At 36.6% G+C, this 26517-nt stretch overlaps 1 protein-coding gene across 1 annotated transcript in view; it reads right to left on the bottom strand.

Moving 5' to 3' along the window:
• The window catches only part of USP34 (ubiquitin specific peptidase 34), a 237202-nt gene that overhangs the window by 156012 nt on the left and 54673 nt on the right, over positions 1-26517 (bottom strand). The window contains 3 exon segments of the mRNA XM_040623443.1: positions 10279-10340; positions 11361-11553; positions 14482-14549. Coding sequence (XP_040479377.1) covers positions 10279-10340; positions 11361-11553; positions 14482-14549 — 323 coding nt within the window.

Here is a 26517-nt window from a genome sequence, read left to right as displayed (position 1 = left end):
TCCCGGGTTGGGCTCCATGCTCCACATGGAGCATGAGATTCTCTCTCCGTTTCCCTCTACCCCTCCTGCTCATGCACTCTGTCTTAAATAAATAAATCTTAATTTTTAAAAAAAAGAATAACTAAAAGAAATGGTAATATTGCCTGAATTTATAAACAAGCAAAGACAAATCTGGAAAGATATGGAGCACACAGGTGAAAATACCAAGTGTAACAATAAGCAACACATTTTTTCACTCTAAGACTTTGCCTTCCCACTTTTTAATTTCCATAGTAGGCACTTCAGCATTCAGAGAAGGTTTCCCAATATGCCCTCTATAGTAAGGTAACATCAGAAAAATAGGTTACCAAAAGGGTTAAAAAAAAAAAAAAAAAAGAATTCTCTAAATGCCAAACTGAAAGTCCCGTGTCTGATATTAATAAAGTTATTAAGGTGACTAAGTGATCCCTAAACACATCAATTGATCATGCAGAACAACTTATTTACATTTACCGCATCTTATTCATTTCAAAAAGTAAACATCCTACAACAGTTTTAGATTACCCTTCATTTTTTAAGAGCTACCAATTCTCTTTTAGAATTAATAACTCACTGGCACAGAAGTTAACCTGTTTTATTGGTTTTACAAATAAGGGAGTGTGAGTTTATCAGTTAATTGTCTTTTACACCTTTGAGATATACATGACATATAATACACTGAACACATTCAAAGTACAGAGTTTGATTCAGATTTAGTCTACGTCTATGAATTCATCACTACCATCAAGATAATAAACACACACATTAACCCAAAAGGTATCCTTAAGCCCCTCTGTCATCCATCCCTTTTCCAGTCCCCACGACCACACTCTTCAGTGATCTGCTTTATTAGTTTTCGTTTTCTACAATTTCATGTGTAAAAAAAGATATACTACGTAATTTTTTTAATCTGGATTCCTTCACTCAGCATAAGATTTCTCTATTTTGTTTCATTTAGCAATATCCCATTGGTTTATTTTAGGTTCCAACAATTATGAATAAAGCTGCTTTATATAAACATCTGTGTGCAGGTTTTTGTGTAGATGTTAGTTTTCAACTTCTCTGGGTAAATATCAGGGAGTACAACTGCGAGATCTATGGTAAGAGTACGCTGAGTTTTGTTGAGACTGCCAAAATGCCTTCCAAAGTGGAATGCACGCCCACCAGCAATAGATGAGAGTTCTTGTTACTCCACATCCTTCTCCGCATTTAGTGTTCTCAGTATTCTGAATTTTGACTATTCTAATAGATGTGCAGTGGAATCTTACTGATGTTTTAATTTGCATTTCCCTGATGAAAGAGGATATAGGGCATCTTCTCATGCGCTTGTCATCTGTGTATCTTCTAGGGCAAGACGGCAGAGAAAATCTTTGGCATACTTTTTAATCAGATTGTTCACGTACTTACTGTTAAATTTCAAGACTCTCTGTATATTTTGGATAACAGTCCTTCATCAGACGCATCTTTCACAAATATTTTCCCCCTCTCCCTGCCTGTGGCTATCGTCTCATTCTCTTGACATTACCTTTCGCAGAGCACAAGTTTCTAATTTTAATGAACTCCAGCTTATCAATTCTTTCTTTAATGGATAATGGTGTTGTATCTAAAAGGTCATTAGGTCATCTAGGTTTTCTCCTATCTGCTAGGAGTTCTATTGTTCTGCATTTTATGTGTATGATATATTTTCAATTTTTATGAAGTGTACAGAGGTCTGTGTCTAGATTCTTTCTTCTGCATGTGGTTGTCCAATTGTTTCAATATCATTTGTTGAAAAGACTAATCTTTGCTTCATGTTATTGCCTTTGCTCCTCTATAAGGATTAACTAACTATATTTACATGGTCTATTTCTGAGCTCTCTATTCTGTTCCATTGATCTATGTCATCAATTCCACATTGTCTTGATTACTGCAATTGTATAGTATGTCTTAATTTCAGTCAGTTAAGCATCTGACTTCAGCTCAGGTCATGACCTCAGGCTCCTGGGATCAAGCCCCACTTTGGGCTCCCCACTCAGCAAGGAGTCTGCTTGTCCCTCTGCCCCTCTCTGCTCATGCTCTCAAATATTTTTTAAAATAATAAATTTCAAATTTCAATGCTGATATATAGAAAAGCAAGTGAGTTTTCATTAACTTTGTATCGTGTAACCTTGCTGTCCTTTTTCACTAGGTTCCATGAGTCTGTCAATTCTTTCAGGTTTTCTATATAGATGATCATGTCATCTCCAATCAAAGACCAATTTCTTCCTTCCCAACCGGTGTAACTTTTATTTCCTTCCCTTGCCTTACTGCATTAGGCAGGATTCCAGTACAATGTTGAAAGACATGATGAGAGGTAACACACTTTCCTTGTTCCTGATCAGAAAACCTTTGAGATTCTATTAATATGATGTTACCTGTAGGTTCTTTATCAAGTTGAGGAAGTTCCTCTCTATTCCTAATTTACTGAGAGTTTTTATCTTAAGTGTTCGAGTTTGCCAAATGTTTTCTTCTTTATCTATTCATATGATCATGTGATTTTTCGTCCTTAACCTGTTGATGTGATAGATTACATGAATTGAACCAGACGTGTATACCTGAGATAAAACTCACTTGGTTGTAGCATATAGTTCTTTTTATACATTGCTGGATTTCATTTGCTTATATTTTATAAAGATTTTTGCATCTATGTTCATGAGACATCCTGGTCTATGGTTTTCTTACGTGTCTTTATCTGGTTTTGGTATTAGGGTAACTTCTTCCTTAAATTTCTTTTTAAATATTATGTAGAATTCACCAGTGAACACCTATGGACCTGATGCTTTCTGTTTTACAAAGTCAGTAATTTGGGGAGGGGGGAGGCAGGAGAGAGAGAATCTTAAGCAGGCATGGAGTCCAATACAGGGCTTGATCTCACAACCATGAGATCATGACCTGAGTCGAAATCAAGAGTTGGACGCTCAGCCAACTGAGCCACCCAGGCGCCCAGCAAAGTCAGTAATTCTTGATTCAATTTCTTTGATACAGGCTTCTTCAGATTGCCTATTTCTTTTTTTTTTTTTTTAAGATTTTATTTATTTATTTGACAGAGAGAGAGACAGCCAGCAAGAGAGGGAACACAAGCAGAGGCGTGGGAGAGGAAGAAGCAGGCTCCCAGCAGAGGAGCCTGATGCGGGGCTCAATCCCAGGACCTTGGGATCACGCCCTGAGCCGAAGACAGGCGCTTAACAACTGAGCCACCCAGGTGCCCCAAGATCGCCTATTTCTTTAAAAACATTTTTAAATGGCTATTTAATGAAAAAAGTAGTGATAGATATATTCTGAGTGGAAGAAAATAGGTTTCAAAATAGGACTTGCCATGAGAGCTCCCATATCTTCCCACCCACATGAATTACACATAGAAAAACTGAAAAGATGAAATAATTTGTTGTTTATACATATAAGAATTTTAAAAGCCATTTAAGGGACGCCTGGGTGACTCAGTTGGTTAAGCGTCTGCCTTTGGCTCAAGTCATGATCCCAGAGTCCTGTGACCAAGTCCCGCATCGGGCTCCTTGCTCAGTGGGGAGACTGCTTCTCCCTCTGCCGGCTGCTCCCCCTGCTTGTGTGCTCTCTCTCTCCCTGACAAATAAATAAATAAAATCTTAAAAAAAAAAAAAAAAGCCATTTAAAAGTCTAAAGCAGAAAAAAAAAATGCTATGAATTAGATATATGGGCCTCAAAAGGTAACAGATTAAAATAAACTACTGATGTCCCCCCCACATGCACGTTATCTCTAAAATAAATAAATAAAATCTTTTTAAAAAAATGGGGCACATGCGTGGCTCAGACAGTTAAGCATCCGACTCTTGATTTTGGCTCAGGTCATGATCTCAGAGTCATGGGATCAAGCCCTGTGTCAGGCTCTGTGCTCAGCACAGAGTCTGCTTGTCCCTCCTGCTCCTCCCCTTGCTTGCTTACCCAATCTCTAAAATAAATAAAATCCTAAAAAAACTACTGATATATTTTACCTATTCCTGGATAGCCCTACAAAAGCTATGATCCATGAGTCAATTCTCCGACCTACATAAGATACAGAAAGACAATTCAACAACTAATTATAAAAAATAAACCTCATTCTTTCAGTACCTTCAAGGTATTATAAGGAGACCCACGGACTTTCCTAGTAATTCAGAACTGTAACTATAACTTAGCCAAATATAAAACTGAACAACATTATCAATCACAACTATTCAGGGCTCTGGAAACATACATCTAAGTGGACTCCCAGAAGGAGTGGGCAGAGCAAAAAAAAACAAAAACAAAACAAAAAACACCCTACACAAATTATGGCCAAAATGTTCCACTTTGATAAGAAAAAAAAAGTTCATCTACACATACAGAAATCACAACAAATTCAAACTAAGATAGATATACACAAGGAGATACACAGCTAGACTCATCATTAAACTGTTAAAAGCCAAAGGTGAAGAGCAAAATCTTAAAATCAGAAAGAGAAAATGAAATGTGTGTACAAGGGAACCACAGTAAGTTTAACAGCTGATTTCTTGTCAGAAACAAAGGAACAGAGATATACTAGAACAATATTTCCATATTTTACTAAAATTCCATTATTATTAATTTGAAGTAAAGACTAAGCAACTAAGATGCATTCTATAACCTACAATGTAGTCACTAAGAAAATAATTTTTCAAGTATTAAAAAAAAATCAATGGAATTAAAATGGCATATTAGGATAAAAGCAGTAAAGGAGAAACAGAAAAACAAAAAAGGCAGCATATAGAAAACCAATAACAAAATAGCAGACATAAACCCAAATACAGAATGACATTAAGAGTATATGGATTAAATACGCCAATCAAAAGGCAGAGAGGAGGGCGCCTGGCTGGTTCAGACAGTAGAGCGCACAACTCTTGATCTCAGGGTTCTGAGCTCAAGCCCCACACTGGGCATGCAGCCTACTTAAAAAAAAAAAAAAAAAAAGGCAGAAATTATAGGATTGGGGGGGGGTTGGTTTTTAAATCCAACTATATGCTGCTTCCAAAAGAGAGACTTAAAAATTAATTAATTAATTAATTAAAGACAAGCTTTAGGTCCAAAAACACAAACAGGCTGAAAGTAAGAGAATGGGGAAAAAAATAAGAATGGAACGATATACCATGAAAACAATAAAGTTGCAGTGGCTATATTAACATCACACAAAATAAACTTTAAGCCAAAAAATGTTTCCAAGAGACAAAATGGGACATATTATACTGATAAAAGGATGAAATTATCATGAACATATAACAACTATAAACATATACGGACCTAAAAAAAAGTCCCAAAATACATGAAACAAAAAGCAAAAGAACTGAAGGGAGAAAAAGACAATACAGCCAATTCTTGCTACTCTCTGTGGCAGTTATACTATATAGAGCCACTGCACTAAATTAGCTAATACTGAACCCTTGAATCCTTTTTCAAATTATTCTCACCTGCTGCTTTAATGGGTAAGAAGAACATATCATTAGCATCAACTGCATGGGTTCTCTTTAGAAGCATGACTCAGTACAAGAATGTGACTTGCCATCTGCCTTTGACTGGAAGACTTCAAGTTTGATTAAATGCAAATCTTACACGGTCTACGTACACAATTTGGTCTACTACCCATATGCAAAACTTATTTAAAGACATGCATTTCACAGAACTAAAATTTATCTTGAAGCTCCCATTTCAGTAAGGGTAAGGCAAGGGAGGTTTCCCCCTTCTGTAAAAATGCCATCAGAGACCATGACATACAACATTTTATTAAGTTTCAAGTGTACAACAATGATCAATATCTGTATATATTATGAAATGATCACCACACTAACTCTAGTTAACATCCATTGCCATGCAGTTACAAAAAAATTTCTTCCTTGTGATAAGAACCTTTAAGATCTAATCTCTTAGCAACTCCCAAATACGCAGTCCAGTATTACTAACTATAGTTGACATGCTATATGTTACAACCCCAACTTATTTTTTAACTGGAAGTTTATACCTTTTGAGCCCTTTTACCCATTTCACTCCCTCCCCACCCCTGCTTGTAGTAACAGTCACTACAAGCTTGGATTTATTGTTTTTCAAGCCCACATATGAGTTCCTACAGTATCTGTCTTTCTCTGTGTGACTTATCTCACTTACTGTCATGTCCTCAAGGTCCATCCATGTTGTCATGAATGCAAGATTTCATTCTTTCTTTATGGTTGAACAGTATCCCATTATATACACGCACACATACACACATAAATACACACAACTGAAGTGAAATAAAGACAATATGGTCAATTTTGTTGCTCATGACAGTTCTATAAAGTTGCTGCACCAAATTAGCTAATACTAAACACTTTCATCTTAAGTCCTATAAACAACTTTTTCTCTTACAAAATGAGGTTCAGTAGTGTTCAGGTGACATGCCTGAGACTGTCCCACTAACCTAGAGTTGGGATTCACTTTCTACTCAGATGGCCTCAGAACTGGAGCTTCTTGCACTACAGTTCATTGACTGCTACTATTTCCATCCTCTGGCCGCCTCTGTACAGCGCTAAGACAAGAAGGCAGAGCATCACCCTGTTTGACTTCAACTGGGAATGTGTATGTTGAGAGACTCCAATTTTTTACTGTTCTGTGCATGTACACAAAGCAGTTCAAGTATTGATTTGGGGGTGAGAAATAAATTGCAGCAAACAGGCAAATTCACAAACACAGAATCCACCAAATGAGGATTAAATGGAATTGGAGACTTCAATAACCCACTCTCAACAGAACTAGGCAGAAAATCAAGAATACAGAAGACAAACAATACGACAAACTCATTAGACCTAACAGACATCTATATACAACACTCCATACAATAGCAAAAAAAAAAAAAATTTTAAACAGATGCTTTTTTTTTTTTTTTTTTTGGAAGCGCAAGAGTCCACTGAGGCATGTTATTTGCACATATGTATTACATCCCTAGAAAAAGAACGCCAGTGTTTTCCCTCCTGGGTGTTTTCATCTTGCTTTTACATGGTCCACGATGCCAGCTGAAGTTGTCAGTACAATGAAACCAAATTGGTGGGACAGGAGCAGGTTATTCTGCCATTTTTCTAGATCTCTGACATGTATATCAAATCTGGAGCTGATCACTCTACACTTGTTTAACCTGCTTGTAAGGTTCAAAACAACTTTCCCAGCTCTGTGCTTATCAATGATTTCAAATTCACCAATGTAAACACGCTTCATCATCACAGTTAGAAACCAGAAGATGACTTTGGAGCATGGCCTAATTAGAACCTGCCTCTCTTTTTGGCATTGTTAATATTCCTGAGAGCAACTGCCAGAACATTCATGTGCATCATTACGGTAGCACAGAAAGATGGGAGAAAAGCGAAATAGTCTTCTTAAGCACCCATGAGCATTCTGTAGTACAGATCTGTAGTACAGATCTTATGCTAGTACATAAAAAAGACAATTTAATTAAAAACTGGGCCAAAAAATGCATAAACAATTCAACAAAAGCAAAACACAAAATTGAATGGCATGTAACCATATAAAAAGATGCTCAACATCATTAATTAGGGAAATGCAAATTAAAGCCATAATGAAATACTACTTTATGCCCACTAGCATAGCTATAATCAAAAACACAGATAATAACAAGTCCTGCTGAGAAAGGGAAGAAATTGGATCCCTCAATACATTACTAGTAGGAATGTAAAATGATGCAGCTATGTTGGAAAACATTTTGATGATTTTTTTTTAACAAGTGAGACATAAAATGAGCATACAAACCAGCAATTATACTCCTATTTACCAAGAGAAATGAAACGTATTTCCATGAAAAGGTACACAAATATTTAAAGGACCATTATACAGGGGACGCCCGGGTCCTTGTCAGTTGAGTGTCCAACTCTTGATTTCAGCTCAGGTCATGATGTCAGGGTCAAAAGATCGAGCCTCACCTCAGGCTCTATGCTCAGTGAGGAGTCTGCCCGAGACACTCTCCCTCTCCCTCTGCTCTCCCTCTCCTCCCACCCCCCCCCGCCCCCGCTCACATGCGGGCACAAGCTCTCTCTGAACTAAATAAATCCTTAAAATAATAAAATAAAGGAGCATTATTCATACCAACCAAAGAGTGGAAATAATCAAAATAGCCAACAACTGGTAAATGGAAAAACAGAATGCTGTATCTACATAATGTCATACTATTCTGCAATAAGAAGGAATGAAGAACTATTTCACCCCACAACATAAATGAGCCTCAAAAAGAATAGTATCATGAAAGAATAACTGAAAGAAACTAAATGAAAAAGATGACTCTCATAATTCCATCCATATGAAATGTCCGAAATGGGTAAATCTATAGAAAGAAAGTATATTAGTGGGACTAAGACTAGGAACTGACTACAAATTGACAAAGGGGATCTTTCGGGAGTGATGGCAATGTTCTAAAACTGGATTGCGATGATTTTCACATAACCCTGTCAATTTCCTAAAATTCACTATAAAAACATGAATTTTATGATAGTTACAGTACCTATACCTTAATAAAATTGCTAAAAAGGAGAGACACAATTCATAGGCTGTAACAATATTTATCACATTTTTTCTATTTGTTCCAATATTCTCACATTGTAAGAACTCTTCTCTTCTCAATTTGAACTACCTCTACCCACTATTCCTCAAAATTTTGACTCTCCTCCCTCTTTTCTTTATCATGTCTTTAGAATACATATTCCTTATACTTTTTTTATTTTTTTTATTTTTTTATTTTTTTTAAAGATTTTATTATTTGACAGAGACAGCCAGCGAGAGAGGGAACACAGGCAGGGGGAGTGGGAGAGGAAGAAGCAGGCTCCCAGCAGAAGAGCCTGATGTGGGGCTCGATCCCAGAACGCCGGGATCACGCCCTGAGCCGAAGGCAGACGCTTAACGGCTGCGCCACCCAGGCGCCCCCCTTATACTTTTTTTAAAGATTTTATTTATTTTTGAGAGAAAGAGAGAGAGCGAGAGCACGTGGGGGGGGGGGGCAGATGGAGAAGCAGACTCCCCGCTGAGCAGGGAGCCTGATGCAGGACCTGATCCCAGGACCCTGAGATCATGACCTGAGCAGAAGGCAGACGCTTAACCGACTGAGCCACCCAGGCAGCCTATACCTGTTTTCTTTTTTTTTTTTTTTAATGGAATTCCTTCTTACTTTCTATGCACTGTGTCAGCAAAATAAAGACCTAGCTAGCCTGGACATGTGAAGTTACTGTACTGATATTCCAAGATTTTTTTTTTTTTTTTGGCAGAGGTGGGGGGTGATTACTGCACTGCCAAATTTAACATTCTCTTAGGCAGTCTTAGGGAGGAGGCAGCACTAAAGGATTAAAAGGGAAATCCAGAGCTGTAGTTTTACATACTGGATATAGTCTATGTAATATAGTACAGTGGGAAATAGCACTCCTAGTATGACCCAGAATTTATAAAGCTATGACCAATTCCAGGCAACATCTTTTAAGAGGATAATCAACAAAGAACGTTGGCAGAGATGAAAGAACGGTCTGGTAATACATCTAAACACCCTAACATATTTTGGAAGAATAAGAACTCGTTAGCCCGGAGAAGAAAAAGAGTAAAGAGACACCATCTTTGGCTTTCAAATTCATGAAGAGTTGGGTTCAACTGAGATTAACTCCATAAGGCAGAACTAAAATCAATGCACAAAAGTTAAGAGTAAAGCAAAATATGACTCATTCATATAATTATGAATTTTCTAACACCTTGAAACTATACAACTCTGTTCAAGCAAAAGATATTACTAACCAAATGAGATTTAAAAATGGATTTCTATACTGGACAAGCACCTAAATGGAATACTGGAATAAATAAATACTGAAAAGCCCTAAGCTATAACAACTACTTCTTTCTAAACATGAACATCATTAACTTGGTTTTCCCCCATAAAATGTGTTGAATGAGGTCTTCACATTATCGGCATCAAGTGTGCTTTCTGAAAACTATCAATACCATATTCTTTACTACTAAATTTTCCCGTATGAATAGTACCCTTCTGCATTTTGTGACACTAATACTACGTGTTGGTATACCTTTTAAAAAACAAATGTTTCAACACACTGTTCTGAAAGCTTATTCAAGACTATACAAATGAAGCCACAAGGCAAAGAAGGCCTAGCAAACACTTCAAACCTAATAGTCACAATTATTATTTACCATATAAGCAGCTGCACAATAAAATGAGATACTTATGTATAAATTAATGTTCTTACTTACGTTTCTGTGTCTGATACCAAGGATTCATTATTGCATACATCATTGAAGGTGTGAAGTTGATTCTATAATTAGAGAAAAGAAATTAAAGGGTTTTTTTTTTTTAACAAATTTTTTCTGATATGTTACCAACTGTCAAGAAACATGGTTTGATATATATATAAAATCAATAACCAGATGAAAATTATAAAACGTAAGACAGACAATGAGATTCACACACACACTTACCAATTAGTCTGGTTATTTCCTTTATCATGTTAAAATAAATAATTTCATCCTACCAGTAATACTCACGCTTTATTCCACTAAGTACATGAGGAAAAAAACAAGAAAACAAAGCTAAATAAGGGGAAAATAAAAAAATCTAATGCAAGCAAGTGGTACTCACTACAGACATAAAATTTAAGGAAAGACTTCCTCAATAAATTCATTTAAGATGTACTTTAGAAAAATGTCAAGTATTTTCAATATTTACAAAGTCCAATACCTGGGTAAAATCTAGTTACTTCAAGAATAAAACACACTACAAAAACAGGGAAGAACTACAAAGGAGTAAACTTCCAGAAGACCTTGGTATACTAGAAAAAGCATATCCATTCTAAAGGATTCAGCTAACTACTTGGTTCTAGCAAATTGCCACTATGCAAGAATACAGACTCATGGATACCAGGTCTTCCTCCCCATCTCATCCCCAAGACAGTAATATATATTTCTATTTAAAATATTATTTGCAGGGCTTCTGGGTGGCTCAGTCGGTTAAACACGTCTGCCTTAGACTCAGGTCATGATCCCAGGGTCCTGGGATCGAGACCCACATCAGGGCCCCTGCTCAATGGAGAACCTGCTTCCCCCTCTGCCCCTTCCCCGATTCGTGCTCTTTCTCTCTCTCTCTCTCAAAATAAATGAATTTTTAAAAATCTTTAAAATAAATAAATAAGGAAAATACTGAAATTATTTATCAGGACCATACAAAGTAACACATGTAAAATACTTACCACAATGCCTCACATAAGTGTTCCAGGTATGATGATGATGATGACAGTGTAGAAGGCAAATAAAAAATGACTCAAATAAATATAGCTTACCGTTATCTGACTTAGTCCAGCCAATCTCATAGTCAAAGTCGGTGACATGAAGTACTTAAATGCAAGATCTAGGCTTTCTTTATCAAAGCATAATGTCGTATCCAGTGGTTCTTTCACTGTACTCCACATTAAGTCAGCCATGTTTCGAGCCGCACTCTGTCTTAACTCCTGATCAGAGAGCTTGCATAAATACCTTAAACGATTCAGAAATAAAACATAAAAACTTGCAAAATATTCCTAAAGATCCTTCAATAATTCAATAATATTTGTTTGCTCCACACCTCCAAAATGTTTAGTAAAGTAGAACCTGACATCCTAGGATTGAAATTCACAATTTAAATTATTTCTAGTGATGCTTCAAAGATTGTGACCTGACGTACTGTGCCCTTTGCTGAGCCCAACTTGAATCAGAAACTGCCAAGAGCCAAGTCATTTAACATTGGATTCTGCACCTCCAGTGAAGCTTTTTATTCTCATACCTGTCATGAATACAGCTCCTGCTGCTTTCATATGTAACAGTACAGCTACTCCCCACACAGCCAAAACTCTTTAAAATGTGCATATCTTAAAAATTAGTCTTATTTGGCTTCCAAACATCACAAACCACTGGCTTTCCTCAGGTCCTGTCTATTCTATTTGGTTAGTTCTTCCTCCTCTATCCAACCTTTCAACATTAGTAATCCTTGAGGTTTGTAATGGATTGGAAAATGGCCCCAAACTACTCCTATCACTTTACACAGAGGTCTCTGCAATACAACTTTGCCACTCTTCCTATCAAGAGGTGTCATCTATTTCTCTATTCCTTTGAATCTGAGCTTTGCCATGAAAGTTGCTTTGACCAATGGAACAATAAAAGATGTGACATAAACAGCTTAAAAAGCCTTTGAGGTTGCCCTTTCTTGATGGGAACTCTTCCATCACCAAGAAAAGGAACCCAGGTTAGGCTGCTGGATAAAGGAGACACGGCTGATGCCTCAACTAACATCTAGCCAACTGCAAGATGAATAGGAACTCGCCTCCGCTTCCAGTAACAATCAGCCTGTCAACCAGAGGATATATGAGTAAGGTGCTACCCTTAGAGCATGCAGTTCCAGCCAAGTCAGCACAGAACAAAGGAACTAGTCAGACCAAGAACTGTGAGAAATAATAAATGGCTATAAATTTTAAGTCACTAAGATTTAGCAGTTGTTTTCTTACACAGCAAAAGCGAACTGATACAAAGGCTTCTATCCTCAACACACTTGTATTCACTTTCTAGATTCTCTCCCCAGATAACCTCTCATTCACTTCCATGAGGTGTTTAATAATTGCTGTCCTTATGCTGATAACTCAATTAATGATACTGCTCTTAATTATATCTTATATTCCCAATTCACCAGTGCCACTTAAATGTCCCACAGGCATCTCAAAATTAAGTCTGGAAGCTTCTCCCAGTCTTTCACATCTCAGTTAATGCTACAACACAAAAGGGAAACTGAGGTGGAGGACTTAAGTGATGCTTACCCCCTTTAAAACCCAGAATCATCAGTCTTGTCCGTTTTATTTTCACTTACATCAATTCAATTTTCAAAATCACCATAAACAATCCTCGTACCAGTAACCATCATACCATCATTCCTTTCCAGGACTACGACACTAACCTCTCAGTTGTCTCCCAGCTTCTACTCCAACAATCCTACAATTTATGATCCATTTAAAAGCCAAAGTGATCTTCTAAAAATCATCATGACTCACCACTGAAAACCATTCAATAGATTCCCTTTGCTAAAATTAAATCCAAACTCTTCATACTGGCTTTAGGGTCCTGAATAACCTGTCCTTGCTTATCCAACCTCGTATCATAATTAGTCCCCCTTACACATTATATTCCACAACAGTCTGCTTCTACTTTCTTTAATATCATATTCTTTACAACATCACAGCTTACATCCTATGTTCCTTCTACCTGGAATATGTTCTTCCAACTATCATCTGATTAGCTGATTCATGATCTTCAGATGCCACCTCTCAGAAAGATCTCCTATTCTCCCCTCTATCACATTACTTACTTGCATAGGATTCATCACTGATTCTTTTCATGATACATTCTCCAAAAACTCAAATATAATGGGAAAACAGGCACTCAAATATTTGCAAATGAGTGAGAAAAAGTATAAAGAACTCATAAAAATTACCAAAAACTACAATCTTAGAACTCAACAGTTCATACTCCAACTCTAATCAATACAATTCTTTCTCCATACTCTTAGGTTTCCTTCTTAAACTGAGACTTAAACTCCAATGTCACCTCCTCCTTCTCAATTAGGCCTTTTATAACCCCGTATTTAAAATTGTGACCTACCCTCTAAAATTGTCAATTCACCTTTGCTGCAACTTTTCTCTGTAATATTCATGACTTTCTGATAAACTGTATCATCTACTTATTTGATACAGAGACTGCACAAAAAGAGAAATCCTTTCTTCTCTGCTATATCCCCAATGCCTAGTACATAGTATTTAGCATATCTTTGTTGACTGCATACAGAACACCACGTAACCACTGTTAACTCTTTATAAATTCATGAAAAAGAGGAAAAACAAAAAAAGGTCTAGGAGAATCTGGCTGGCTCAGTTGGTGGAGCATGCAACTCTTGATCTAGGAAGGGGTTTTAAGTTTGAGCCCATTGCTGGGTGTAGGTACTACTTAAAAATTAAAAAACCGGGGTGCCTGGGTTGCTCAGTCATTAAGCAACTGCCTTCGGCTCAGGTCATGATGCCTGGGATCGAGCTCTCCTGGGATCGAGCCCCACATCAGGCTCCCTGCTCAGCAGGAAGCCTGCTTCTTCCTCTCCCACTCCCCCGCTTGTGTTCCCTCTCTCTCTCTAATAAATAAAATCTTTTTAAAAATAAATAAATAAAATCTTTAAAAAAGAAAAAAGGTCCACCACAAATTGCTTAAAAGTAAACATTAAATATGAGCCTGCATGAGCATAAAAAATATTATACACTAAACTGTTTATTAAAATTCTCTCTAGAAGATATGAGTACAAGAGACTTTCCAACAACATAATTCTACACTATGTTATGAACTATTTAAATGTATTACATTGTTAATCAAGGGGAAAAGATTTTATAAACTTACCTAATAACATAGGTTCTAAAAGGGATAATGTGCTGCATGACAGCAGGGATATGTAGCCATATTCTAATCTATAAAGAAACATAAATATAACATTAATGTGTAATGATTATTTGAAATACAAGTCACTGTAACTATAAACAAGAACATTTAATATTTTGTTGGTTTTAAAACTACATACATTTTACATATTTTTAAAAGGATAAACTAAAAAACATGATTACACACATATCAAGTAAGTAACCTATATACATTTTTGAAACATACATAAAATCAATCTAAAGAGTGTTACCGCCTTGCTGAAAAGGGACTACTACCTACCTATCCAGGTAATAGCATCTTACTACATGATACTCCATACCTCTTTGTATGACAGCACCACAAATAACATAGCAGTAAATTAGCTTTATAAGACATCTTAGTTTTTAATACAAAATCCCATCCTTTCTTCTAAAAAATACCAAATTACCTGTGATTTCTAGTCATTTCAATATCCATCTAAGGAAACATTTTATAGATTACAATATCAACAATTTACTGAATTAAACTTACTGTAAGTACCGCAATCTAAAATATAGTAAGTTATAATTTTTTCTCCATGATACTCCAAGCCATTTCAAAATATGCTTACTTTATAGTTTTATTCTCATAATTAATGGCTTAAGTATCAGATAAGAATAAAAATCCTAAGCAAATTATCAAACAACAAGCTATAATACTAAGCCTTACCAAAAGCAAGGGACACAACTTAAAAATAAATTTGGAAATAAAGAATGTATGGTTCCACTCTAATGAAATATACCTATGTAAGTTTTATAGCAAACACTATACTAATGGTTTAATGTTAAAACTTCTCCTTCTAAGACTAGGAATAAAACAAGAACACCTTTAATTCTAATTGATCAGAAAGTCCTAGACAGTATAAAATAAAAGTCGTTAACACTAAAAATGAAGCATTAAAACCAGTATTACTTAACAAAGTAGCAGAAAAAATTTTTTTAAATTCCATTTGTAATTGCAGCAAAAGTAAGAAATACCTAGGAATAAACTTAATCAAGGAGGTGAAAGACCTGTACTCTGAAAACTATGAAACACTGATGAAAGAAACTGAAGAGGACACAAAAAAGATTCCATTTTCATGGATTGGAAGAATGAATTAATACCACTGAAATGGCCATAAGCAATCTACAGATCCAATGCAATCCCTATCCAAATACTAACAGCATTTTTCACAGAACTAGAACAAATAATTCTAAGATTTGTATGGAACCACAGAAGACCCCAAATAGCCATAAAAATAAGAAAAGGAAAGCTGGAGGCATCACAATTCCAGACTTCAAGTTATATTACAGAGCTCTAGTAATCAAAACAATATAGTACTGGCACAAAAACAGATATACAGATCAATGGAAGAGAACAGAGAATCCAGAATTGAACCCTGAATATATATATGGTCAAATAGTCCACAACAAAACCAGCAAGGACATATGAGGAAAAAAGAAGTCTCTTCAATAAATGGTGTTTTGACAACTGGACAGCTACATGCAGAAGAATGACACCGGGCCACTTTCTCTCACCATACACAAAAATAAATTCAAAATGGATTTAAGATCTAAATGTGAGATCTAAAGCCATAAAACTCCTCAAAAAAACATAGGCAGTAATCTCTTGAACATCATCCCACAACATTTTTCTAGATGTTTCTTCAGGAAAAAAAAAAAAAAAAGCAAAAATAATCTATTCTGATTACACCAAAATAAGAAGCTTTTACACAGTGAAGGAAATAATCAACAAAACTAAAAGGCAACCTACTGAATGGAAGGAGAAATTTGCAAATGACATACCTGACAAAGGGTTAATATCCAAAATATGTAATTTATACAACACAAAAAATAATCTGATTAAAAATGGGCAGAGGGTCCAAACAGACATTTTTCCAAAGAAGACATACAGATGGCCAACAGACACATGAAAAGACACTCAACATCACTAAAAATCATCAGGGAAATGCAAATCAAAACCACAATGAGTTATCACCTTATACTTGTCAGAATGACAAGAATCAAAGAGATCAATTAAGGGTGCCTGGGTGGCTCAGTCAGTTAGGCATCTGCCTTTGGCTCAGTTCATGTTTAGGGTCCTGGGATCGAGCCCCATGACAGGTTCCTTGCTCAGTGGGGAGCCTGCTTCTCCCTTTCCCCCCTGCTTGCACTCTCTCTCTCTCTCAAATAAAATCTTAAATTAAAAAAAAAATTAAGTGTTGGTAGGGTGTGGAAAAAATGAAACCTCATGCATGATGGTGAGAACATAAACTGGTGCAGCCACTGTGGAAAGCAGTATGGAGGTTCCTCAAAAAATTAATTATATACACATATACACGCATATAATAATAAAATATTATTCAGCCATAAAAAAGAATGGTATCTTTCCATAAGCAACAACATGAATGGGCCTACACAGTATTATGCTAAGTGACATAAGACAGAGGAAGAAAAATACCTTATGATTTCACTTACACATGGAATCTAAATATCAAAACAAACCAACTAATAGAAAACAGAAACAGACCCATAAATACAGAGAACTGGTGGTTGCCAAAGGGGAGGGGTGTGGGGTAATGGACAAAATGGGATAAGAGGAGTAGGAAATACAAACTTTCACTTATGGAATAAGTCACAAAGATAAAAAGTACAGCATAGGAAATATGGTCAATCATATTATAATGGGATTGTATCAACGGTGACAGATGGTAGCTACACTTGTGAGCATAGCATAACATATGGACTTGTCAAAGGACTCTGTTATACACCTCAAAATAATGTAACATTGTATGTCAACTATATTGCAATTAAAAACATTATTACTCTGAGAAAACATGATTATGTGAGCAGAAAATCCAAAATACCTTTCATATAAATGTTTCTAGAATTAACTGGTTTGGCAGAACTGGTGCTTATGAGGTTAATATGAATAATACGCACGCATATACATGTACATACACAAACTATATTATATATGCACATATTTTATTTATTACTAGGAACAAATAATAAATTTTCAAAAATATTCTCCCAAAGGGGTGCCTGAGTGGTTCAGTCAGTTAAGCGTCTGCCTTCAGCTCAGGTTGAGATCCTGGGGTCCTGGGATTGAGCCCCACATCAGGCTCCCTGCTGAGCAGGGTGCAGAGCCTGCCTATCCCTCTCCCTCTGACCCTCCTCCCTGCTCTTTCATTCTCTCTCTCCCACAAATAAATGAATCAAATCTTTAAAAAAATGTTCTCAGGGTGCTTGGGTGGCTCAGTTGGTTAAGCGCCCGCCTTTGGTCCTGGAATCGAGTCCCACGTTGGGCTCCCTGCTCCCTGTTGGGGAGTCTGCCTCTTCCCTCTGCCTCTCCCCCTCCTCACTCTTTCTCAAATAAATAAAATCTTTAAAAAAAAAAAAGTTCTCCTTAGAACAGTTCCAAAAAATGTTATGTCTATGAGAAATCTAATAAAGACATGTAACACCTTGGAGGAGGCTGAGAAGACAGCAGCTCTCCTAGTTGCACAGATACAACTAGATAACACGTCCGTGAAAACCCAGAAAACCGAAACACCTCCAGAACAAACTCACAAGTAACGATAGGGAAGAGACCACATCAAAGTAGGTAAGAAGGGAAAAGATGTGGTCTGGGAGCCAATGGCATTAGGGAGGGAGCCAGTGGCACAAAGAAAGGCAAAATAAAACTGGCTTTCAACATTTGCCTTTGAAAGTGAGAGCTCATAAAACCAGGAGAACTTGAAGTCTGGAATTTTATTTTTTTAGAGCGCGAGCAGAGGCGAGGGGCAGAGGGAGAGGAAGAGAGAGAATCCTAAGCAGGCTCCAGACCCAGTTAGACATGCCTGAAAGAGAACTTAAAATAATGATCATGAAGATACCAACTGGACTTGAGTTAACAGTGGAGGACATCACTGAAACCCTTAACACAAGAGATTAAAAAGAACCAATCAGAGATCAAGAACACAACACATGAAATTTCAAATACACTTGGTGGAAAAAATAGCAGGCTAGAGGAAGCGTAGGGATGAATTAATAACCCAGAAGACAGAGTAATGGAAAGAAACCAAGCTGAGTAAAGCAGAAGAAAGAATTGTGCAAGCTGAGAATGGACTTAGGGAACTCAGTGACTCCATCAAGCATAACAACATTTGAATTGTAGGGATCTCAGAAGAATATAGAGATGGGGCCAGAAAATTTATTTGAAGAAATAATAGCTGCAAACTTCCCTAATCTGGGAAAGGAAATAGATATCCAGATACAGGAGGCACAGAGAGCACCCCAAATTCCATGCAAGGAGCTCGACACCAAAACACACAGTAATTAAAACGGCAAAAACTAGCAATAAAGAAAAAAAATTTAAAGCAGGAAGAGGAGACAGTTACAAACAAGGGAAACCTGTAAGGCTATGAGCGTATTTTTCAGCAGAAACTCTGCAGACCAGAAGGAGGGGTCAGGACATATTCAAAGTGTTCAAAGGGAAAAATCTGCAGCCAATAATACTCTATCTAGGCAAGGGCATCATTCAGAATACAATAGATAAAGAGTTTCTCAAACAAAAACTGAAGGAGTTCATGACCATTAAACCAGACCTACAAGAAATATTAAAGGGGACTCTTGGAATAAAAAGTAAAGACCATAAGTGAGTATGAAAAATAAAAGCAGGGGAGCATAGGTGGCTCAGTCAGTTGGGTGTCTGCCTTTGGCTCAGGTCATGATCCCAGGGGTCCTAGGACTGAGCCCCACATCAGGCTCCTATACAGTGGACAGTCTGCTTCTCACTCTGCCCCTCCCCCCACTCATGCTCTTTCTGTCAAATAAAATCTTAAAAAAAAAAAAAAAAAAAGGATGTAAAATATGACACCATATACCTAAAACGTTGAGGGAAGGGTAAAGAAGGGATTTAACTTAAGCAGAAACTAATAATATAACATATTTTAATTATAATGGAATCTAAAATTTAAAAAAGTAAAACCATTAAAATAAACTTAAGGGGCACCTGGGTGGCTCCTTTGATTGGCTGTTCGACTCTTGGTTTCAACTGAGGTCATGATCTCATGGGTCGTGGGATCAAGCCCCACACCTGGCTCCTCACTCAGTGGACAGTCTGCTTGAGGATTCTTTCCCTCTGCCCCTCCCCCCACTTGTGCTCAACTGCTCTATTTCACTAAATAAAACCTTAAAAAATAAACTTAAATGACCATCAACTTGATACAGACTGCTATATGCATAAGATGTTATATACAAACCTAATGGCAACCGCAAGTCAGAAACCAATAATAAATACGCAAACAATAAAGTGAAAGGAATGCAACTATATTACTAGAGCCAACAAACCATGAAAGAGCACAAGCGAAGAAAGAATCAGAAAAAAAACTATAGAAACAATCACAAGTAATAAAATGGAAATAAATACATATCAATAAGTACTTTGAACGTAAATGGATTAAACACCCCAATCAAAGACACAGAGTGATGGAATGGATAATAAAGCAAGACCCATCTAGAATGCTGCCTACAACAGACTCAGTACACACTGAAAGACATGTGTAGACTGAAAGTGAGAGGATGGAGGGGCGCCTGGGTGGCTGAGCATCTGTCTCTTGATTTTGGCTCAGAACAATCTCGGGGTGATGGGATTGAGCCCCACATCCAGCTCAGCACGGAGTCTGCTTGCCCCTCTCCCTTTGCTCCTTCCCCATTCGCATTCATTAAATAAATTAAATAAATAAATAATTAAAAAGTGAGGGAATGGAGAAACATTTGTCATGCAAATGGTTATCTAAAGAAAGCCGAGATAGCAATATTTGTATCAGAAAACAGTTAAGACTTTAAAACAAAGATTGTAACAAGAGACAAAGAAAGATACACGAGAATAATGAGACAATCCAACAAGAAGATATAATTTTAAATATTTATGCACCCAATATGGGAGCACCCAAATACATAAAAGAGTTATTAAAACTAAAAGGAAACAGTCAACAGAAACATAATAGTAGTAGGGAACTTTAACACTCCACTTACATCAATGGACAGATCATGCAAACAGAAAATCAACAAGCAAACAGTGGCTTTGAATGACACACTGGACATGGATTTAACAGACGTATTCAGAACATTCCACCGTAAAACAGAATGCACATTCTTTTCAAGTGCACATGGAACATTTTCCAATATACTTACTAGGCCAAAAACCAAATCTCAACAAATTCAAAACAATCAAAGTCATATTACACATCTTTTCTAATCACAATGCTATAAAGCTAGAAATCAACCACAAGAAAAACTCTGGAAAGAACATAAATACATGGAGGTTAAATAACATGCTACTAAATAATGAATGGGGGTGCCTGGGTAGCTCCATCGGTTAATTGTCTGCCTTTGGCTCATGTCATGATCCTGGGATCAAGCCCCACACTGGGTTCCCTGCTCAGTGGGGAGCCTGCTTCTCCCTTTCCCACTGCTGCTCCCCCTGCTTGCGCATGTGCTCTGTGTCAATAAATAAATAAAATCTTTAAAATAAATAATCAATGGGGAAAAAAAATCACAAAAGAAATAAAAAATTACACAGAAACAAATGAAAATGAAAACACAAAAGTCCAAAATCTTGAGGATACGGCAAAAGAGAAGTATATAGGGGCACCTGGCTGGCTCAGTCAGTGAAGCATGCAACTGTTTATTTCAGGACTGTGGTTTCAAACCCCATTTTGAGTGAAGCAATTACTTAAAAACAGAAGCTTAAGGGCCACCTGGGTGGCTCAGTTAAGCATCTGCCTTCAGCTCAGGTTGTGATCCCAGGGTCCTGGGATTGAGCCCCACATTGCGCTCCCTCCTCTGCACGGAGCCTGCTTCTCTCTCCTGCTCCCCCTGCTTGTGTTCTTTCTGTCAAATAAATAATCTTCAAAAAAATATATTTAAAAAGAGGAAAGCATTGAGCCTACCTCAAGAAGTATGAACAATCTCAAATAAACAACCTAACTTTACACCTAAAGGAGCTAGAAAAAGAAGAAACAAAACCCAAACCCAGGAAAAGAAAGGAAATAATAAAGATCAGAGCAGACATAAATGATACATGAACTAAAAAGAAACAAAAGAACAGAGGAAACCAGGAGGTGGTTCATTGAGAAGGTGAACAAAAGTGATAAACCTCTAGCACTAATCCTTAAAGAAGAGAGAGAGAGGGAGAGAGAAAGGACCTAAAGAAACAAAATCGCTACACCAAAGAAATACAATTTTAGAACATTATGAAAACCTATATGCCAGCAAATCAGACAGCTTAGAACAAATGGATAAATTCCAAGAAACATATAACCTACCAAAACTAAAGCAGGAATAAATAGAAAATCTGAATAGACCAATTACCAATAATGAAGTTGAATCTGTAATCAAAAACTCCCAAAAATACAAGTCCATGACCAGATGGCTTCACAGATATTTCTACCAACCATTTAAAGAAGAATTAATACCTATTCTTCTCAAACTATTCCACAAACAGAAGAGGAAGGAACTTCTAAATTCATTCTAGGACACCAGTATCACCTTGAAATAAAAAACTGATAAAGACACCATAATAAAAGAAAACTAGAGGCCAATAGCTCTTACGAATATGGATGCAAAAATCCCCAACAATATTATTAGCAAACCAAATCCAACAAAACATTAAAAAAAAAAAAATCATACACCACCAATCAAGTGGCATTTATTCCCAGGATGCAAGATGGCTCAATATTCGCCAATCAGTATGACACATCACATAAACAAGAGAAAGGATAAAAACCATATGATCATTTCAATAAGTGCAGAAATAGCATGTGACAAAGTACAACATCCATTCATTGTAAAAACTCTCAAAACAAAGTAGGTCTAGACGGAACACATCTCAACATAATAAAGGCCTTATATGAAAAACCCACAGCCAACATCAGACTTAGTGGTGAAAAACTTGAGAGCTTTTCCCCTAAGGTCAGGAATAAGACAAGAAGTCCACTCTTAACCACTTTTAATCAAGATGCTAGTAGAAGTCCTAGCCACAGCAATCAGACAAGAAAAAGGAAAAAAAGGTATCAAAATCAGTAAGGAGGAAATAAAATTTTCACTATTTGCAGATGACATGATACTATATACATAGTACCTTAAAGACTCCACCAGAACACTAGAACTGATAAATGAATCCAAGAAAATTAAAATACACAAAATCAATGTACAGAAATCCACCCACTGCATTTCTGTACGCTAATAATGAAGCAACAGAAAGAGAAATTAAGAAAAACAACCCCATTTACAATTGCACCAAAAATAATAAAATATCTAGGAATACACTTAAACAAGGAGGTGAAAGACCTACACTCTGAAACTTCTATAAAGCAATTCAAGACAATGCAAAGAAACAGAAAGATATTCCACACTCGGGTTTGAAGAATAAATATTGTTAAAATGTCCATACTACCCAAAGCAATCTACACATTTAATGCAATCCCTATGCAAATACCAACAGCATTTTTCACAGAACTAGAACAAACAACCCTAAAATCTGTATGGAACCACAGAAGACCTCAAATAGCCAAAGCAATCTTGAAAAAGAAAAACAAATCTGGAAGTGAAACAATTCCAGGTAATACAACTTCAAGCTGTATTACCAATCAGTAGTAATCAAAACAGTATGGTACTGGGGGGCACCTGGGTGGCTCAGTTGGTTGAGCATCTGCTTGGTTTCCACTTGGGTCATGATCTCTGATGGACCCACGTCAGGCTCCACGCTCAGCGCAGAGTCTGCTTGGGATTCTCTATCTCCTTCTCCCTCGGCCCCTCCCTCACTCATGTGCTCTAAAATAGATAAATAAATAAAACTTTAAAAAACAAAAAACAGTACAGACACAATAGTATGGACACAAAAACAGACACATAAATCAATGGAATAGAACACAAAGTCCAGAAACAAACCCACAATTATATTGTCAATTAATCTTTCACAAAGAAGGAATGAAGATACAATGGGGAAAAAGACAGTCTCTTCAACAAATGGTGTTGGGAAAACTGGACAGCTACATGCAAAACAATGAAACTGGACTACTTTCTTACATCATACACAAAAAATAAACTCAAAGTGGATTAAAGACCTAAATGTAAGACCTGAAATCATAAAAATCCTAGAAGAGAGCACAGGCAGTAATTTCTCTGACATGAGCCATAGCAACGTTTTTCTAGATATATCTCCTGAGGCAAAGGAAACCAAAGCAAAAATAACTACTGGAACTACATCAAAATAAAAAGTCTCTGCACAGCAAAGGAAACAATCAATAAAACTAAAAGGCAACCTACCAAGTGGGAGAAGATGCTTGCAAATGATATATCTGATAAAGGGTTAGTATCCAAAATATATAAAGAACTTATATAATTCAACACACATACACACAAAAAATAATCCAATTAAAAATGGGCAGAAGACATGAACAGACGTTTCTCCAAAGACAACATACAGATGGCCAACACACATGAAAAGATGCTCAACACCACTCTTCATCAGGGAAACAAAACTACAGTGAGATTTCACCTCACACCTATCAAAATGGCTAAAATCAAAAACACAAGAAACAATTGTTGGTGAGGATGCAACTGTAGGTGGGAATGCAAACTGGTACAGCTACTGGGGAAGACAGTATGGAGATTCCTCAACAAATTAAAGATAGAAGTAGATACCCTAGGATCCAATAATCACACTACTGGCTATTTACCCAAAGAAAAGGAAAACACTAATTCAGAAGGATATATGCACCCCTATGTTTATTGCAGCATTACTTACAATAGCCGAACTACGGAAGCAGCCCAAGTGCCCACTGACAAATGAATGGATCAAGATGTGGCACATATAGAATAGAATATTACTCAGCCATAAAAAAGAATGACATTTTGCCATTTTCAATGACATGGATAGAGCTAGAGAGTATAATGCTAAGCTAAATAAAACAGAGAAAGACAAATACCACATGATCTCACTCATATGTGGAATTCAAGAAACCAGTGAGCAAAAAGGGAAAAAAAAGACAAAAGCAGAGACTCTTAACTAGAGAGATCTGATGTTTATCAGAAGGGAGGGGGGTGGGGGGATGAGGGAGCTAGAGGATGGGGACTGAAAAGTATATTTATCATGATGAAATAAAATGATAAAAAAAAAATTATCATCGGGGGTGCCTGGCTGGCTCAGTCTGTAGAGCATGCGACTCATGATCTCAGGGTCATGAATCCGAGCCCCACACTGGGCATGGAGCCTACTTCAAAGAAAAAATAAATAAAAATAAAAATTGTTAAGAAAAAAGGACATGTAACACATCTATACAGAAACACAGAAAATTATGACAGAAATTTAAGAACATGTAAATAAAAACACATTTACCGTATTTACAGATAAGGAGACTCAATACTGCAGAGATGATCATTCTCCCCAAACTGACCTATAGACTCATGGCAACCCAAAAAGTTTATATGTAGAAATTAGGCATTGATTCCAAATAGAAAGATCCAAGAGGAGACAAAACACTCTTTAAAAATGACAGGGTATGGTGATGTCCAGCATTGTGACTATAATTAACAATACTGTATTGCATATTTGAAAGTTGCTAAGAATAATCCTTAAAAGTTCTCATGGCAAGAAAAAAGAATTTTGTTAACTATGAATGGTGATGGATATTAACTAGACTTATTGTGACAAACATTTTGCAATATATACTAATACTGATTTGCTACATTCTACACCTCAAACTGATATAACACTGTATGTCAATTATACCTTTAAAAAAAAAGTAGAATTACAAGAAGGTAGGAATTTGTTTTACCAGACAGCAAGTCTTGTTATAAAGCTCCAGAAATTAAGATAGTGTGCAAACAGCTGATTATTAAAAAAAGAGACCAATGTAACATGCTAGAGATCCCAGACCCATACACATAAGACAACACCTAATTTATAACAAAAATGGTACTGGGAAATAAAGAAGAAAGGACTGTCTTTTGCTAAAGTGTTAGGACCAATGCTTCTCTGTAAGAAAAAGAAAATCAGGGGCTACTAGGTGGCACAGTCAGTTAAGGGTCCGACTCTTGGTTTTGACTCAGTCATGACCTCAGGGTCGTAAGATCGAGCCCCACGTCAGGCTCTGTGCTCAGCACAGAGTTGGCTTGAGATGCTCTGTCCCTTTCCCTTTGCCCCTCCTGCTCATGTTCTAAAATAAATAAATAAATCTTTAAAAAAAAGAAAGGGAAAAAAAAGGAAAATTAATCTTGATCACTCACATCATACACAAAAATCAGTTCCAACTGAGCTGTAATCAAAATGTGAAACAATAAGACTCCCAGAATAAGGAAAATAACTTCATGACCTTAGGATAAGAAAGACTTCATTCACAAATGAAAACATAACCCTAACAAAAAACGTCTTTGGTAAATTACAAACCATTAAGATTAAGGAATAATAATAGCTCTTACCAGACACAGGAGAATGAAAAGCAAACCATAGTGTGGAAGAAGATACTAACAATACTTCTCATAAAATAAGCAAATGGTGAATACACCTATGAAATAGTGCTCAATTTCATTACAGTCATACCTCAGAGATATTCAGTTCTGGACCACTACATTAAAGCTAATATCACAACAAAGCAAGTCAAATTAATTTTTTGGTTTCCCAGTGCACATAAAAGTTGTGTTTATATTACACTATAGTCTATTAAGTGTGAAGTAGCATCTAAAAATAATGTACAAACCTGAATTAAAATTCTTTATTGTTACAAAATGCTAACCATCATATGAGCTTTCAGTGAGTTGTAATCACTGATCACCACAACAAATATAAGAATGAAAAAGTCTGAAATGTTCCAAGAGTCAATAAAATGACACACACGAAGTGAGCAAATGCTGCTGGAAAAATGGTATCAATTGATTTGCTCGACACAGGCTGCCACAAACCATCATTTTGTAAAAATCTCAGTATCTGGGAAGCACAAAAAAACAAAGTGCA

This window comes from Ursus maritimus, unplaced genomic scaffold (genome assembly GCF_017311325.1).
Source record: "Ursus maritimus isolate PB19 unplaced genomic scaffold, ASM1731132v1 scaffold_6, whole genome shotgun sequence".
NCBI lineage: Eukaryota > Metazoa > Chordata > Mammalia > Carnivora > Ursidae > Ursus > Ursus maritimus.
This window is presented reverse-complemented; position numbering and strand designations above follow the sequence as displayed.